Source organism: Oryctolagus cuniculus, chromosome 1, assembly GCF_964237555.1.
Source record: "Oryctolagus cuniculus chromosome 1, mOryCun1.1, whole genome shotgun sequence".
NCBI classification, from domain to species: domain Eukaryota; kingdom Metazoa; phylum Chordata; class Mammalia; order Lagomorpha; family Leporidae; genus Oryctolagus; species Oryctolagus cuniculus.
This window is the reverse complement of record NC_091432.1, coordinates 195,885,515-195,901,465: the sequence shown is the minus strand read 5'-3', so window position 1 is coordinate 195,901,465 and position 15,951 is coordinate 195,885,515. Positions and strand designations below refer to the sequence as shown.

At 42.6% G+C, this 15,951-nt stretch overlaps 1 protein-coding gene across 4 annotated transcripts in view; it reads left to right on the top strand.

Annotated features, from left to right (window-relative positions):
- RIGI (RNA sensor RIG-I) overlaps positions 1-15,951 on the top strand; it is a 66,529-nt gene that overhangs the window by 2,314 nt on the left and 48,264 nt on the right. The window contains exons 2-4 of one of the 4 annotated variants that reach the window (XM_070053198.1): positions 2,612-2,818; positions 5,379-5,501; positions 10,067-10,201. In XM_070053198.1, coding sequence (XP_069909299.1) covers positions 10,111-10,201 — 91 coding nt within the window. In that variant the 5' untranslated portion in view covers positions 2,612-2,818; positions 5,379-5,501; positions 10,067-10,110. The remainder of the gene's footprint in view (positions 1-2,611; positions 2,819-5,378; positions 5,502-10,066; positions 10,202-15,951) is intronic. The other 3 variants (XM_051844796.2, XM_051844798.2, XM_002708040.5) reach the window with 3 other exon arrangements.

Below are 15,951 nucleotides of genomic sequence, written 5' to 3'. Positions count from 1 at the left end.
AAATACCACAAACACTATTAGAAGTAAAGAAACCTTTTTTATTTTTATTTTTTTAAAGATTTATTCTATTTATTTGAAAGACAGTTACAGAGAGAGGTAGAGACAGAGAGGCCTTCCATCTACTGATTCACTCCCCAGATGGCAGCAATGACCAGAGCTGCGCCAATCCAAAGCCAGGAGCTTCCTCTGGGCCTCCCATGCGAGTGCAGGGGCCCAAGGACTTGGGCCGTCTACTGCTATCCCAGGCCATAGCAGAGAGCTGGATCAAAGAGGAGTAGGTGGACTAGAACCAGTGCCGTATGGGATGCTGGTGCTTCAGGCCAGGGCTTTAGCCTGCTGTGCCACAGTGCTGGCCCCAGAAACCTTTAAAAAAAAAAAAAATTATTTATGTGAAAGGCAAAGTGACAGAGAGCAAGTAGCATATCCTAGATCTTCCATCTGCTGGTTGAATCCCCAAATGGCTGCCTCTACTGGGGCTGACCCAGTTGAAGCCAGGAGCCCAAAACTCTGTCCCAGTCTCTAATGTTGTTGCCAGGGGGCCCAAGTACTCGGGCCTTCTTCCACTGCTTTGCTTGGTGTGTTAGCAGAGAGCTGGATCCGAGGCAGAGCGATCAGGACTCCTACCAGTGCTCTGATATGAGATGCCAGTGTCACAAGTGCTTTTTCACAGCACCAGCCACAGGAACCTGCATCCTGATTTTTGACATTGTAGACCTTTGGGACCACCCACAGGAGTGGTTTCTGTGGAGTTGGGCTGGTGGCAAAGGTATAAGAGGGCTGGGAAACTAATTACACGAATAAGGCTGGCTCTGCGGCTCAACAGGCTAATCCTCCGCCTAGCGGCGCCGGCACACCGGGTTCTAGTCCCGGTCGGGGCACCAGATTCTGTCCCGGTTGCCCCTCTTCCAGGCCAGCGCTCTGCTGTGGCCAGGGAGTGCAGTGGAGGATGGCCCAAGTGCTTGGGCCCTGCACCCCATGGGAGACCAGGAGAAGCACCTGGCTCCTGCCTTCGGATCAGCACGGTGCGCTGGCCGCAGCGCGCCAGCCGCGGTGGCCATTGGAGGGTGAACCAATGGCAAAGGAAGACCTTTCTCTCTGTCTCTCTCTCTCACTGTCCACTCTGCCTGTCCAAAAAAAAAAAAAAAAAAAAAAAAAAAAAAAAAAAAAAAAAAGAAGAAAATCAGGGAGTAAATAGAAGGTTAGGAAATCGGGAAAGTAAATACAGCCAGTTCTTCTGAAAACATTGCAAAATTAAGCATGACAGTGGAGGCAGTGTGTAGTGGTATGCGAACTGTATGACAGCATTCAGATTCCACAGTTTGAGTACAACAAGGAGAGAACAAAAGAAATAAGAGAAGAAAAATGAAATAGTACTTTTGTACATTAAAGAGAAGGGAATATGTCTCTATGTACACTGGTGGGATTTTATATTTATGAGATGAATAAAGAATTATAAGCATTGGAGAAAGACTAATAAGATGACTTGGATTTCCTGTGATGGAATCAGCATCAAGCTGGCGTTTTTTTTTTTTTGTTTGTTTTTTTGTTTTTGTTTGTTTTTTGTTTTGACAGGCAGAGTTAGAGAGAAAGGTCTTCCTTCTGTTGGTTCACCTCCCAAATGGCTGCTATAGCTAGCGTGCTGCGCCAATCCGAAGCCAGAAGCCAGGTGCTTCCTCCTGGTCTCCCATATGGGTGCAGGGCCCAAGCACTTGAGCCATCCTCCTCTGCCTTCCTGGCCACAGCAGAGAGCTAGACTGGAAGAAGAGCAACCAGGACAGAATCCGGCACCCCAACCGGGACTAGAACCCGGGGTGCCAGTGCCGCAGGTGGAGGATTAGCCTAGTGAGCTGTGGCGCTGGCCAAGCTGGCTTTTGACTTCTCTATAGCATTAATATAATGACACAGTAAAGCTGTCTGCAGAATTCTGATGGTAAAACAGAGGCCCCTGAATTTTATATCCAGCCAGGTTTTTATGACTTAAGAGGAGGACATTGTTGTAGAAAAATTGCTTGAAACATGGCTCCAAACAATTGAGAACCAAAAAGAATAGTGCAATAAAGGGCGTTCTTGAAATATGAAGATATTTGATGAGTGTCGAAACTAAACATGTAGAGTTAACTTTAAATAATTTAAATAATTATTGCCACAAAAGTAAATGTACAGCCATGCATGTAGAAATTTAGTTTTACCTTCTTTTTGAAAAGCAGAGAGATCTTCCATCTACTGGTTTACACCCTAAGTATCAGCAACAACTAGCGCTGGGCCAGGCTTAAGCCAGGAGCCTAGAACTCAGTCCAGGTCTCCTGTGCGGGTGTTGATGATCCAAGAATTTGAGCCATCAGCTTCTTTTCTGCCTCCCAGGGGTGTGTTAGCAGGAAGCTGGATCAGAGGAGGAGCCAGGATTTGATCTAGCTTCTCTTGTATGGGGTGTACACATCTTAAGCAGCTTCTTAACTGTTGTGCCAAATGGCCTGCCCTGCAATTTTTATTTATTTATTTATTTAATTTTTGAGAGGACTTGAGTGGGTGTTTGGTCTAGTGGTTAAGATACAGGCATCCTGTATCTGAGTGCCTGATTTTGATACTCACCTCCAGTTTCCTATTAATGCAGATCCTGGAAGTCAGCAGTGATGGCCCAAGTAATTGGGTTCCTGCCCACAACATGGGAGACCTGGGGTCATGTTCCTGGCTCTGGCCTTGGCCCAGCCCTGAATGTTGCTTTTGATTAAAGAATGAAGCAGCAGATGAGAATTTGTTCTCTCTCTGCCTATTAAGTAAATAAAGATTCCAAGATTCTGTCTCTAGGACTTCTGATTTGGTAAGTCCCAGAGGAGGGAGGGGTCTATAAAAAAATGAGGATTTATAGTGAAAAAAGTCTAAAAATTTTGAAATAATGGATTTAAAAACTTATATTAAGTCAAAAAGGAGCTAGGGAAAATAGTGATAAAGTATAAAATTCCTTCCTTGGAAGGGACAGAAAAGGTACCATTTTACTCTTCTGTGGTTCAAAAATGCTATCTGAAAGGTTAAAGATAATATGGCAGTTTAAAGATGACATACGTTTTGTTGTTCAAGAGAGGAAAAAATGTATTTAGTAACATAAGCTAACCAGGAAACAGAAAAGGGGAAAAAAACACAAGATAACACAGGAAAAACTGGTTATATTCCTTAGGACTAAGTAATTAGGTCAGATGTGTTTTTTCAGTGCATTTAAGTGAGTCAAAAAGCAGAATCCAGGTCTTTATTGTCTGCCAGAGACACATCTAAAGTATAACAACATCAAAAGTATGAAAGAGATGAAGATACATTAATGCAAATAAGCAGGAGTTACAACAGTAAGAAACATAGAAAGTATTAAGACTAAAAGGATATTTAATCAACAATGAAGGTATGATATATATATATATATGTATATATACAAACTTTGTTTACTAAATACAAGAAAGAATTTTAGAAGTTCAGAAATAGGGAAATTTTAACATATCTTTAGTATTGCCAAGTCAGATAAGTAATGATATAAATGATCTGTTTAATAAGGTTGATTTAATGACTATACATAAATATTCAATTTTGTACTCCAAATCATCCTCTTCCAATTCTTAAAAGCCCTGGGTTTGGGGGGGAAGCCATTGTAATCCATAAATCGTACTTTGGAAATTTATATTCATTAAAAAAAAAAAAAAGCCCTGTGTTAAAGGCAAATTTTTTTTTTTTTTTTAAGATTTATTTAGGTATCTGAAAGTTCTGAGTGACAGAGAGGGAGAGAGAGTAAGCTTCCATCTTTTGGTTGACTTCCCAAATGGTCATAACAGCTGGGTCTGGGCAAGGCTGAAGCCCAGAACCAGGAGCTCCATCCTGTTCTCCCACACGGATAGCAGGGGCCCAAGCAGTTGGGCCATCTTCTGCCACCTGACCAGGTATATTAGCAGGAAGCCATGTCAAAAGTGGAGCAGTCAGGCTTTGAACCAGTTTTCCAATATGGGATGCCAGCATAACAAATGGTGGCTTAATACCACAATACTGGCTCCTACAGACCAGTCTTTCATAATTTCCCTGAAAGCATACCTTTGTAAGTTTTATTCTGTAACTTATAGGTTCTTTGACTTTGGGGAAATGTCCTAACTTGTCTATACCTTCATTTCTTCATCTTTAAAATCAGAATAATGTCTTTCTGTTTGAGTATTCTGAAAATTGAAGTTCATGGCACTAAATAAGTGTTAGCTGTCATATTATGTCCCAGAATAATAATTTCAGGTCTTTCATAAAATTATCAAAATAATTCCTTTTTTTAACTTTTATTTAATGAATATAAATTTCCAAAGTACAGCTTATAGATTACAATGGCTTCCCCCCCATAACGTCCCTCCCACCCGCAACCCTCCCCTTTCCCACTCCCTCTCCCCTTCCATTCACATCAAGATTCATTTTTGATTCTCTTTATATACAGAAGATCAGTTTAACATACATTAAGTAAAGGTTTCAACAGTTTGCTCCCACACAGAAACATAAAGTGAAAAATACTGTTTGAGTACTAGTTATTGCATTAAATCTCAATGTACAGCACACTAAGGCCAAAGATCCTACATGAGGAGTAAGTGCACAGTGACTCCTGTTGTTGACTTAACAAATTGACACTCTTGTTTATGGCCTCAGTAATCACCCTAGGCTCTTGTCATGAGCTGCCAAGGCTATGGAAGCCCCCTGAGTTCACTGACTCTGATCATATTTAGACAAGGCCATGGTCAAAGTGGAAGTTCTCTCCTCCCTTCAGAGAAAGGTACCTCCTTCTTTGACCCATTCTTTCCACTGGGATCTCACTTGCGGAGATCTTTCATTTAGGTTTTTTTTTTTTTCCCCCAGAGTGTCTTGGCTTTCCATGCCTGAAATACTCTCATGGGCTTTTCAGCACTCTGGACTCAGAATCAGCCCTTAAGGCATGCAGATCTGGCTGAAAATAATTCCTTTTTAATATTTATTTGAAAGCCAGAGTTACAGAGAGGCAGAAGCAGAGAGAGATCGTCCATCCACTGGTTCATTACCCAAATGGCCACAGTGGCCTGAGCTGGGTTGATCTGAAGCCAGGTGCCAGGAGCTTCTTCCAGGTCTCCCACATGAGTGCAGGGGCCCAAGGACTTGGACCATCTTCTAGTGCTTTCCCAGGCATGTTAGCAGGGAGCTGGATCAGAAGTGGAGCAGCTAGGACTTGAACCGGTGCCCGTGTGGTTTACCCATGTTGTAGGCAGCTGCTTTACCCACAATACCACAAACACTGACCCTGATCAAATAATTTCAAACTATCACTTATTTGCATCTTACATGGGAGATCTGGGGTCCAAGTCTTGGCTATGGTTTCTGACTCCAGCTTCTTGCTTGTGCAGACGCTGGAAAGCAGCAGTGATAGCTCAAGTAATTGGTCCTTGCCACTCATGGGGGAGACTTGAATTGTGTTCTTAGCTCCTGGTTCCAGTTCTTGCCAAGTGCTGACTGTTACAGGCATTTGGGTGAGTGAACCAATAGATGGGACTCTGTTTCTTTCTCTTCCCCCCACCTTCTCTTTTTGTCTGCCTCTCAAAGAATTTAAGATATTTTAAAGCAGGGATAGAAAAAAAATATTACATATTTTAAGATACAGCCAAGATCTTAATGAAAGAAAAATGGGTTTATTGTTATTTCTAATGAATTTTACTGAGGAAGTTATAGAAAGAATAACCAGATAACCCCCAAAGAAAGCCAGTCAGCTGAAATAAAAACAAAACTAAAACTTAAATTCCTGAATTTACTGAGTTCATTCAGTATTATAGCAACATATATTTGAAAACAAATAATTTTCACATACCAGAAAAACTTGTCAGAAAACTAGTATTTCAGTAATACTCAAAGGAATCTCACAAATCCAGTTCAGAAAAAAAAGTGAATGACCCCAACAGAAAACTCACTGAGACTGGAATAGGAAATTGACTAAAATAAACAGTGGCTAAAGGAAGAAATAAATCATTAAAAACAGTTTGATCTGTTTTTTTTCCTCAGCTTCACAAAGATTGTGAAGAATTAAGCCAATACACGCTGTGGAGGGAAAGGGGCATTCACACGGTTGATGGAGGCCCGGTACAGTTTATCTGGAAGGCAGTGGGTGATGTGTGTCAGTACTGGAAACTATATATGGTTAGCTTAGAAATCCTACATCTGGGGATTAATTCTCAGCACAACTTGATAAAGCAGGCAAAGACATAGATGTATTTGTATTAAATACATCTTAATTACATATTAATAAAGACCAATTAAATAAACATGGTTTATTTATGTGATATGGTACAGCTACTAAAAAGTTAATGTAGATCAATATTTATTAATGGGAAACAACATATATAACCTATTAATGAAAAAAAGATGAATAGGATCCTATCTATTTAAAACTGTTAACACCCAGAGTATTACATTTGATTTTAGGTGATGTGATTTGGGTGTATTTTTACTTTCACTTCTCCTGTAGTGCTTAAAATGTTTATAATGATGCTTTATCGTTTTTATAATCAGACAAGAAAATTTTATTTTAAAAATACATATAATATAAAGATTCCTTTTTACATATTAGTCTGCTTTTTTCTTTCTACAACAAAAAAATACCTGCAATCCTATATCAGAGTGTGTGGGTGTGCTACTTTCTCTGGCTCCTGATTTCAGCTTCTTGCTAATGCAGACCCTCTGAAACAGTGGTGATGGCTCAAGTGACTGCATTCCTGGATTGACTTCTTTGCTCTTGACTTCAGACTGAGCCAGTCTTGGCCATCTATGCCTCTGAAATAAATAAATAATAATAATAAATTAAAAATAGGCCTGGCAAGGATATATAAAAATTGGAACCCTAGATTTGCTGGTGGGAATGTAATATGGTACAGCTCCTTTGGAAAACAGTTTGATAGTGTCTTTTTTTTTTTAATTTATTATTTGAAAGGCAGAGTTATAGAGAGACAGAGAGAGAGAGGGGTCTTCCATCCGCTAGTTCACTCCCCAAATGGCTGCCCTGGCTGGAGTGGGCTGATCTGAAGCCAGGAGGAGCCTGGGGCTTCATCCAAGTCTTCCACACAGGCACAGAGGCCCAAGCACTCGGGCCATCTTCCACTACTTTTTCAAGCCATCATCAGGGAGCTGGATCAGAAGTGGAACAGCCGGGACTTGAACAGGTGCCCATATTGGATGCTGACACTGCAAGTAGCAGTTTTACCTGCTATGCCACAGTGCCAGCACCAGTTTGGTAATTTCTTAGAGTTAAAAATGGAGTTAATATATGATCCAGCAATCTTACCTAGGTATATAGCCAAAAGAAATGAATATAGATATCTACAAAGAAAGTTGTACATGAATGCTTGTAACATTATTATTCATAATAACCAAAATGTGTATACAACTCAAATGCTTGTTAACTGAAGAGAAGAAAACCAAAATAAGATATTATCCATACAATAGAATGTTACCTGGCATTAAAAAGAAAGGAATGACTCAAGAGTTAGACTTGGGGCCGGCGCTGTGGCACAGCAGGTTAAAGACCTGGCCTGAAGCACCGGCATCCCATACGAGTGCTGGTTCTAGTCCTGGTTGCTCCTCTTCTGATCCAGTTCCCTGCTGTAGCCTAGAAAGGCAGTAGAGGATGGCCCAAGTGCTTGGGCACCCGCACCCACTTGGGAGACCCAGAAGAAGCTCCTGGCTCCTGGCTTTGGATCGGCACAGCTACGGCAGTTGTGGCCATTTGGGGGGTGAACCAGTGAATGGAAGACCTCTCTCTGTAACTCTGTCTTTCAAATAAATAAATGTCAAAAAAAAAAAAAAAAAAAAAAAAGACAGAGAGAGAGAGACAGAGACAGAGAGAAAGGTCTTCCTTCTGTTGGTTCACGCCACCAAATGGCTGCTAGGGCCAGCGCACTGCGTCGATCTGAAGCCAGGTGCTTCCTCCTAGTCTCCCATGTGAGTGCAGGGCCCAAGCACCTGTGCCATCCTCCACTGCCTTCCTGGGCCACAGCAGAGAGCTGGACTGGAAGAGGAGCAACCAGGGCAGAATCCGGCGCCCCAGCCGGGACTAGAACCCAGGGTGCCGGGCCCCAGGCGGAGGATTAGCCTAGTGAGCCATGGCGCCAGCCAAATAAATAAATCTTTAAAAGAAAAAAGTTAGCCTTGAGAGGCCAGTGCCGTGACACAGAGGGTTAAAGTTATGGCCTGCAATGCTGGCATCCTACATGGGCACTGATTTGAGTCTTGGCTATTCTACTTCTGATCTGGCTCCCGGGTAATGCACCTGGGAAAGCAGTGTAGGGTAGCCTAAGTCCTTGGGCCTCTGTACCAATGTGGGAGAGTCAGAGGAAGCTCCCATTTCCTGGCTTCAGATCACCTCAACTCTGGCCATTGCAGCCATTTGGGGAGTGAACCAGTGGATGGAAGACCTCTGTTTTTACCTCTCTCTGTAACTGTCTTTCAAATAAATAGCATATTTTCAAGGCTTTTTCAAAAAATATTATAAGTCAGGTGCCAGTGCTGTGGCATAGTGGAAAAGCTGCTGCCTGCAGTGCCAGCATCCCATATGGGCACCAGTTCTAGTCCTGGCTGCTCCACTTCCAATCCAGCTCTCTGCTATGGCCTGGGAAAGCAGTAGAGGATGGCTCAAGTCCTTGGGCCCCTGCACCTGTGTGGGAGACCCGGAAGAAGGCTCCTGGCTCCTGGCTTTGGATCAGCACAGCTCCAGCTGTTGTGGCCAATTGGAGTGAACTAGTGGATGGAAGACCTCCCTCTCTGCCTCTCCGCCTCTCCTGCTCTCTGTGTGTAACTCTGACTTTCAAATAAATCTTTAAAGGAAACAAAAAGAAAATATGCTAAGTGAAACAAACCAGTCTCAAAGACTACATGTTATGATTCCATTCATGTGCAATGTTCACACTGGCAGCTCTGTAGAGACCAGGATGATTCGTGATTTCCTTATGGCTAAGGGAAGGGGGGCTGGGAAGTGATCACTAATGGGGGCAGGATTGCTTTTTATTAAAAATTCTTTATAAAGAGAACAAATTTCATGTATCTCATTAAGAGCACTCCCACATTCCCTCCTTTTGTTATTTTTCTTTTAATTTTTATATTTGGAGGGTTAAGGACTTTTTATAGTAATGAAAATATAGTAAAATTGGATATAGATATGAATTCACAACTCTAAAAATCAGTGAATTTTATGTAAACTGGCTAAGTTTATTGGCAAGACAGACTTTGACAGAGATTCCCTGAGAAGTACAGTGTGTCATTCCTTCCTCTCTCCACTCATTCAGTATATCTTTGAGTGTCTATAACGTGCCAGGTTCTCTTGTAATCTCTCAGGATACAGTTAACCAACCAACTTCCCTACTCCTTGGAATGTATAATCTATCAACTATGGAAAAATGAACAGATGCGGGGTCGTAGTGAGGCAGTGGTTTTGCCACTACTCCCTGGGTATGGAGTTAGTGTGCAGAAGTGGAATGACAGGCATGTCGGTGGGCAGTTCTCTGCCAGCCGGCCTCACACTGTTTCTCTTTGGCTCTTCTCCCTTTCTCTTTTACTATCTTTCTTTTCTTCTCTGCAAAAATCTAGGTAAAAGACCATTTATTTATTTCTAACTGCCTATTAAGTTCACTATAATTGTTACTGATGCCAGAGAGTGGCCTTCCCCACACACTGGACAGTTAATGGAACTTTTTAACAAAAGATGATCAAAACATCTATGGAAGCCTTTGTTCTTCCTTCTAACCTAAGGCTGCCTTGGTTTTTTCCATTGTTGTGAGGAGAATTTTTCAAATATCTGGCAGAGATGTCTTTGACAGAGTGTGTTCTTAGACTTTGACACCCAGCTGGAAGTTTCCATACAATATGGGAAGAGTGGGCTGGGAAAGAATTGGCTTAATCAGGTGGGACAGACAATTGGCTGCTTTCTGGAAGTTCCTTCCACTGTTGTTAATCTGTTTCCCCTTATGGGAAGGTCTGGCAACCCTATTCTGGTTTTTCTCCCAATGGTTAGGGATTCTGCAGATTGATGAGCTATTTTTGCTTCTGTTTGTAGATGAAGTGCAGTATATTCAGGCTGAGAAAAACAACAAGGGTCCAATGGAGGCTGCCTCACTTTTTCTCAAGTACCTGCTGCAGCTCAAGGAAGAAGGCTGGTTCCGTGGCTTTTTGGATGCCCTAAACAATGCAGGTCAGTTCATTCTTTTTACAAATTGGAGATACTACTTTGGTGTTGTGGAATGCTGTAAAACTGAAAAGCTATTTATTTTGAGGTATCCATATGTAGTTCATGTCTTAGTCTGAAGCTACATAGACTTTTCAGCCAGGTGGTAGCATTATCTATCTGAAATATTCAGAGGAATCTGCAAAGATTATTGTAACTAATAGGATAGCTTATCAAGATTTGTACATCAAAACTGTAAAAGAAAATGGAAAGTCACAAACTATATAATCACCAGTGGATTAGTAGAGAGAATAAAGTTTTAAAATCAACTAGAAGACATATCTACTGAGCATCTCCTATGTGCACACGGGGGTTATGGGCCCCGGGGAAACTTCGTGAAGAGCCACAAAATGCTGCTGCACTCGTGGTGGAGACTGCTGCAGCCGAGTGGAATGACGGCCGGGTCCAGGGACCGAACATGAGCAGCAGCAATCTTAGGGAAGCTCGTCTTGATTACCAGTAACGGCGGCGGGCTGGCTTCCTCTCGTCCCCGCAAGGACAGGGATATGATGTCCGAAAAAGTAATCAGACGAGAGAAGATCAGTAACGAAGGAGGAGGCAGAGACAGATCACCCTGACTTCTCCCAAGCTCTAGGTGGAAGAAGCAGAACATCTAAAATGTGAAACGGCTCCTTGCGGTGCGCTCCTGGCTCTTTCCTGCTCGCTCACCCCTGCAGAGCTGGGAGGCGGAGGTTGTCCGCTGTGAGGCTCTCCCCCTGGACACTGCTCCTGGAGGCTCAGGTGCCTGTCGGCCCACAGGTCCTGGCCTGGCTGGAGCCCTATCTTCTAGTGCTTTCCATTGCAAGAGGAAACAGAAGTTCATGGGTGAGCCCTGTCTTCATAGGGAGTAGATGATCTTTGATGATGAACGCGCGCGAGAGAAAGCGTAGAACGCGAGAGCGGTTGGGACGGGGGTTGGGCTTGCTTCCAATATCTTGTGGTTGATTTTCGCTATTCTGTGAAAATGTTAATTTCATCAGGTCCCTCTCTTGCACGAAACCCCTGATGGGCCCGCACGAGTACAGTGCTTTCCCCTTGGTAAACCGGGATAGCAGTTCTGCCCCGCATAGGAACAGCCCCAGCCTACACGGTGTCAACAACTCCCCTCCTCTGTCCTGGCCTTTGTGCATGCTCCTCTTTGAGCTTGCTCAGAAGGATGCCTGCATGCGTGGACGTCCGTCTCCACCCCTGGGCCACACCCAGCTCCGCACCTGCCCAGCCTGGGCACCCACAAAGCCTGCCAAGTGGGATGGCGTCACTCCTCCATCCCTCCCTCAAAACCCGTTGCGATGGAGCATGAACTCGCTCTTCAGCTCCGTCCCTCGTTTCGCTTGCAAATGGTCTGTCACGCCAAGCTGCTGTACCTGGAGTCCTGGAACAAGCCCCTTCAGTTGCACCCTGGCCCCTTTGTTCATCTCCCCTGTCTGCTCCCTGGATTTCTTCGCAGGTCTCAAAACCAAGTGTGCAAGGCCACGCCCACTGCAGGCAGTCCTGTGCTTTGCATAAACAGCCTCATCTCCAAGAATGCTTCCAGGATTTTCTTTTTTACTTATTTTTAATTTTCTAGTAGTTTTTTTGCTCCAAGTAAAAAATCAACTAGAAGAAAGAAAACATCCATAAAGAAAAAGATGGGGGCTGGTGTTGTGGTACTGTAGGTTAAACCACCACTTAGAACACCAGCATCCATATCAGAGTGCTGGTTTGTGTCCTACCAGTTCCACTTCTAATCCAGCTTCCTGCTGGTGATTCAAGTGCTTGTAACGCTCTCAAAATGCTTTCATAATAACTGGATGTTGACATTCTCTGATCTTCCAGGAGACCAACAGGCAAAATGCCTTGAGCATCTGCCAAACCTGTTCTCACGACCTTTGTTCTTAACAATCCACTTTTGCTTTGACTGGACCACTTCCACATCTTGGTATCCATTGCCTTGATTGTGCTTTGTCTTCAGTAGCATACTGGTAAAGTCGTTATTTCAGCTCCTGTTAAACTTCATAGAAGAAATGCTTCAGGATCTTTATCCTACTTGTTCTAAATTTCCATGAAAGCTCTGCTCTTGGCTGAAGGTGATCTGGTCATAACCACTTTGGTGCCCATCGAGCAGGAAGTTTGCTCCACTGAAGCTTTTCAGGCTGAATTGTGTACCTGAGAGATGTCGATAGTATTGGCAGTTGTTTCTGCTGTTCATCATGAATCTTTCCCATTTAGGCATGAACAAGCTGAATGTTTTCCTCATGGATAGATGTGGATGTTCTGTTGCCATGCATTTCATTGTCAAGATCATCTTGTCCTTTTTTTTTTTTTTTTTTTTTTTGATAGGCAAAGTTAGAGAAAGGTCTTCCTTTTTCCCTTAGTTCACCCCCCAAGTGGCTGCTACAGCTGGCGCGTCACAGCTGATACGCTGTGCCGATCCGAAGCCAGGAGCCAGGTGCTTCTTCCTGGTCTCCCATGTGGGTGCAGGGCCCAGGCACTTGGGCCATCCTCCACTGCCCTCCCGGGCCACAGCAGAGAGCTGGACTGGAAGAGGAGCAACCGGGACAGAATCCGGCGCCCTGACCTGGACTAGAACCCAGGGTGCCGGTGCTGCAGGTGGAGGATTAGCCTAGTGAGCCGCGGCGCTGGCCATCTTGTCCTTTCTTAAAATGAGGTAGCCTTTTCTGAACTTCTTACTTTACCAAAAGTTTATGGAGAAATATCAATGATTTCACCATTCTTCACCCAACCTTCACCCTAACTTTGATGTTCTTTATTCGCCTTTAGCAGAGTTCACTTTGCTCTTTTCTAAACAATGTCTTATCTTTCTGAGTGTCTAAAATTAGATCCTCTTCAGAAGTGTTATAAAAGTTAGTATGAGTTCATGAGTATCTTGGTGCAAAAAATCTTTACATCTATGTATAATCTTCTCATAATGTGCATTTCCCATTGGTGTTCTGAAGACCCTTGTGCTATGGGAGGAACATACATAAATGATGCATGTGTGTGTGTGAGTATAATGGAAATTGGCTCACGTGGTTGTGACAGTCAAGTAGTCTGATCTGCCATCTGCAAGATGGAGAACCAGAGAAGCTGGTGGTATAATACAGGTGGTGTCTGGAGGTTGTCGGTGGAAGTCTCGGAGTCTAAACACCCAAGACCTGGGAGCTCTGATATCTGAGGACATCTGGAGGGATTTTCCAATTCATGACAGCAAAAATTACCCCTCCTCCATCTTTCTGTTCTGTTTGGGCCCTCAGGAATTGGATAATGCCTGCCTGCTAATGTCTTCTTGAAACACCTTCGTAGAAATCCCCAAAATGTTTTATCGCCTATTTGGGCATTCCTTAGCCCAGTCTAGTTGACACAAAACTAGCTACCCAGTGACACACTATATATAGAACTCAAAATGAATTAAAGACCCAAATATAAGATCTAAAACGATAAAAACCCTAGAAGAAAACATAGAGGAAAAGCTTGCTGACATTGGAGTTGGCATATCAAGACTTTGGAACATGACTCCAAAAACACAGGGAGCAAAAATGGACAATTTGGGACTGCATCAAACTCAAAAACTTGTGCCTCAAAGGATACAGTCAACATATTAGAAAATGAACGTGTTGTAGGGAGGAAAATGCAAATCTTACATCTGATAAGAATTAATGTCCTGAGTAGATAAATAACATCTCAGCATGACCTAGTAACTCAATTAAAAATAGGCAATGTGGGAAGCATTGTGTCTTAGTGGGTAAAGCCTTTGCCTGTGATGCTGGCTTCCCATATGGGCACTAGTTTGAGTCCTAACTGCTCCGCTTCTGATCCAGCTCCTTGCTAATGCACCTGGGAAAGCAATGAGGATGGCCCAAGTGCTTGGGCCCCTGCACCCATGTGGGAGACCTGGAAGAATCTCCTGGCTCTTGGCTTAGGCCTGGCCCAGCTCCTGCTATTGTGGCCATTTGTGGAGTGAACCAGTGAATGGAAGATATTCTCGCTTTCTGTGTCTCCCTCCCCCCCATAACTGTGCTTTTCAAATAAATTTTTTAAAAAATAGGCAAAGAATTTAAACATTTCTCTAAGTATCATGTACAAATGGCCAATAAGCATATGCAAATATGGTTAACATAGCTAATTTTCAGAGAAATGCAAATCAAAACCCCAGTGAGAGATCATCTCACACCCATCAGGATGGCTTCAATAAAAAATACAGGAACTGACAAGCGTTGGTGAGAAAGTGAAAAAATTGGAACCCTTGTGTATTATCCCTAGAATAATAAGGTGGTATAGCCACTGTAGAAAACAGTATGGGGATTCTTCAAAACATTAAAAATAGAATTACCATATGATTCAGGAATACAATTTCTGGTATATTTCCAATAAATTGAAATTAGGGTCTTTTAATTTTTGGGTTTTAAGATTTTTGTATTTAACTGACACATAATTGTACATTTATATGGGGTACTATGTGATATTTTAGCATGTATATGCTAAATGTGTAATGTCCAAACAGATGAACTGTGCCCATCTTTAAACAGTTAATATTTCTTTATGGTAAAAATTCAAGATTTTTTTTCCAGTTTTTATTTTTATTTTTTTGAAAAATATACAGTATGGGGCCAGTGCTGTGGCTCAGCAGGTTAACGCCCTGGCCTGAAGTGCCAGCATCCCATATGGGCGCTGGTTCTAGTGCCTGCTGCTCCTCTTCCAATCCAGCTCTCTGCTATGGCCTGGGAAAGCAGTAGAAGATGGCCCAAGTCCTTGGGCCCCTGCACCCAAGTGGGAGACCCAGAAGAAGCTCCTGCCTCCTGGCTTCGGATCGGTGTGGCTCCAGCCATTGTGGCCAACTGGGGAGTGATCCATCAGATGAAAGACCTCTCTCTCTCTCTCTGCCTGTCTTCTCTCTATGTAACTCTGACTTTCAAATAAAAAAAATTAAACAAAACAAAACAAAACAAAAACCAGTGTGTTACTTGTAATCCCTGCTATTGTATAATAGGATACCAGGACCTCCTACTTCCAACTATAACTTGTACCCATTAATTAACCTTTCCCATCTCTCCCTCCACCCTTCTCTCCCAGCCTTCAGTAACCACTATCATGTTTTTAATTCCTAGGGGAGAAACTTTTTAAGATTTCACATCAGTGAGGACACGTGGTACTTGTCTTTCTGTGCTTAGCTTATGTCACTTAACATAATAACCTCCAGTTCCATTGTTACACGTGACAAGATTTCCTTCTTTATTAATGGTTGAATTTGCACTGCACATATGTACTCTGTTTTTCTTATCTATTCATCAGTGGATGGACACTAAGGTTGCTTACATTTCTTGGCTGATGTGAATGGAGCCGTAACACATGTGCACAGAATGCAGTTTTCCTTTTCTCTGCTTCCACCTCAGGAATTGTCACCTTTTGGATTTTTTTTTAATAAAAGCCAGTTTAACCAGAGTGAGATGATAACTAGTTACAGTTTTGAGTTTTTCTTTGAATATTAGTAATGAATATTTTTTCATGTACCTGTTAGCCCTTGTCTTTGAGAAATATCTGTTGAAATCTACTACCTATATTTTTATTTGGATATAATTTTTTTGCTACTGAGTTGAGTTTCATAATTATTCTGGTTACTAACCCCTTATCAGATGTGAAACTTGTAAATATTTTCCTCAATTATGTAGATTGTCTCCTTTGTTTTTTTGCCTCCTCTGCTGTGCAGGGGTCTTTAGTTTGATGAAATCCTATTTGTCTAT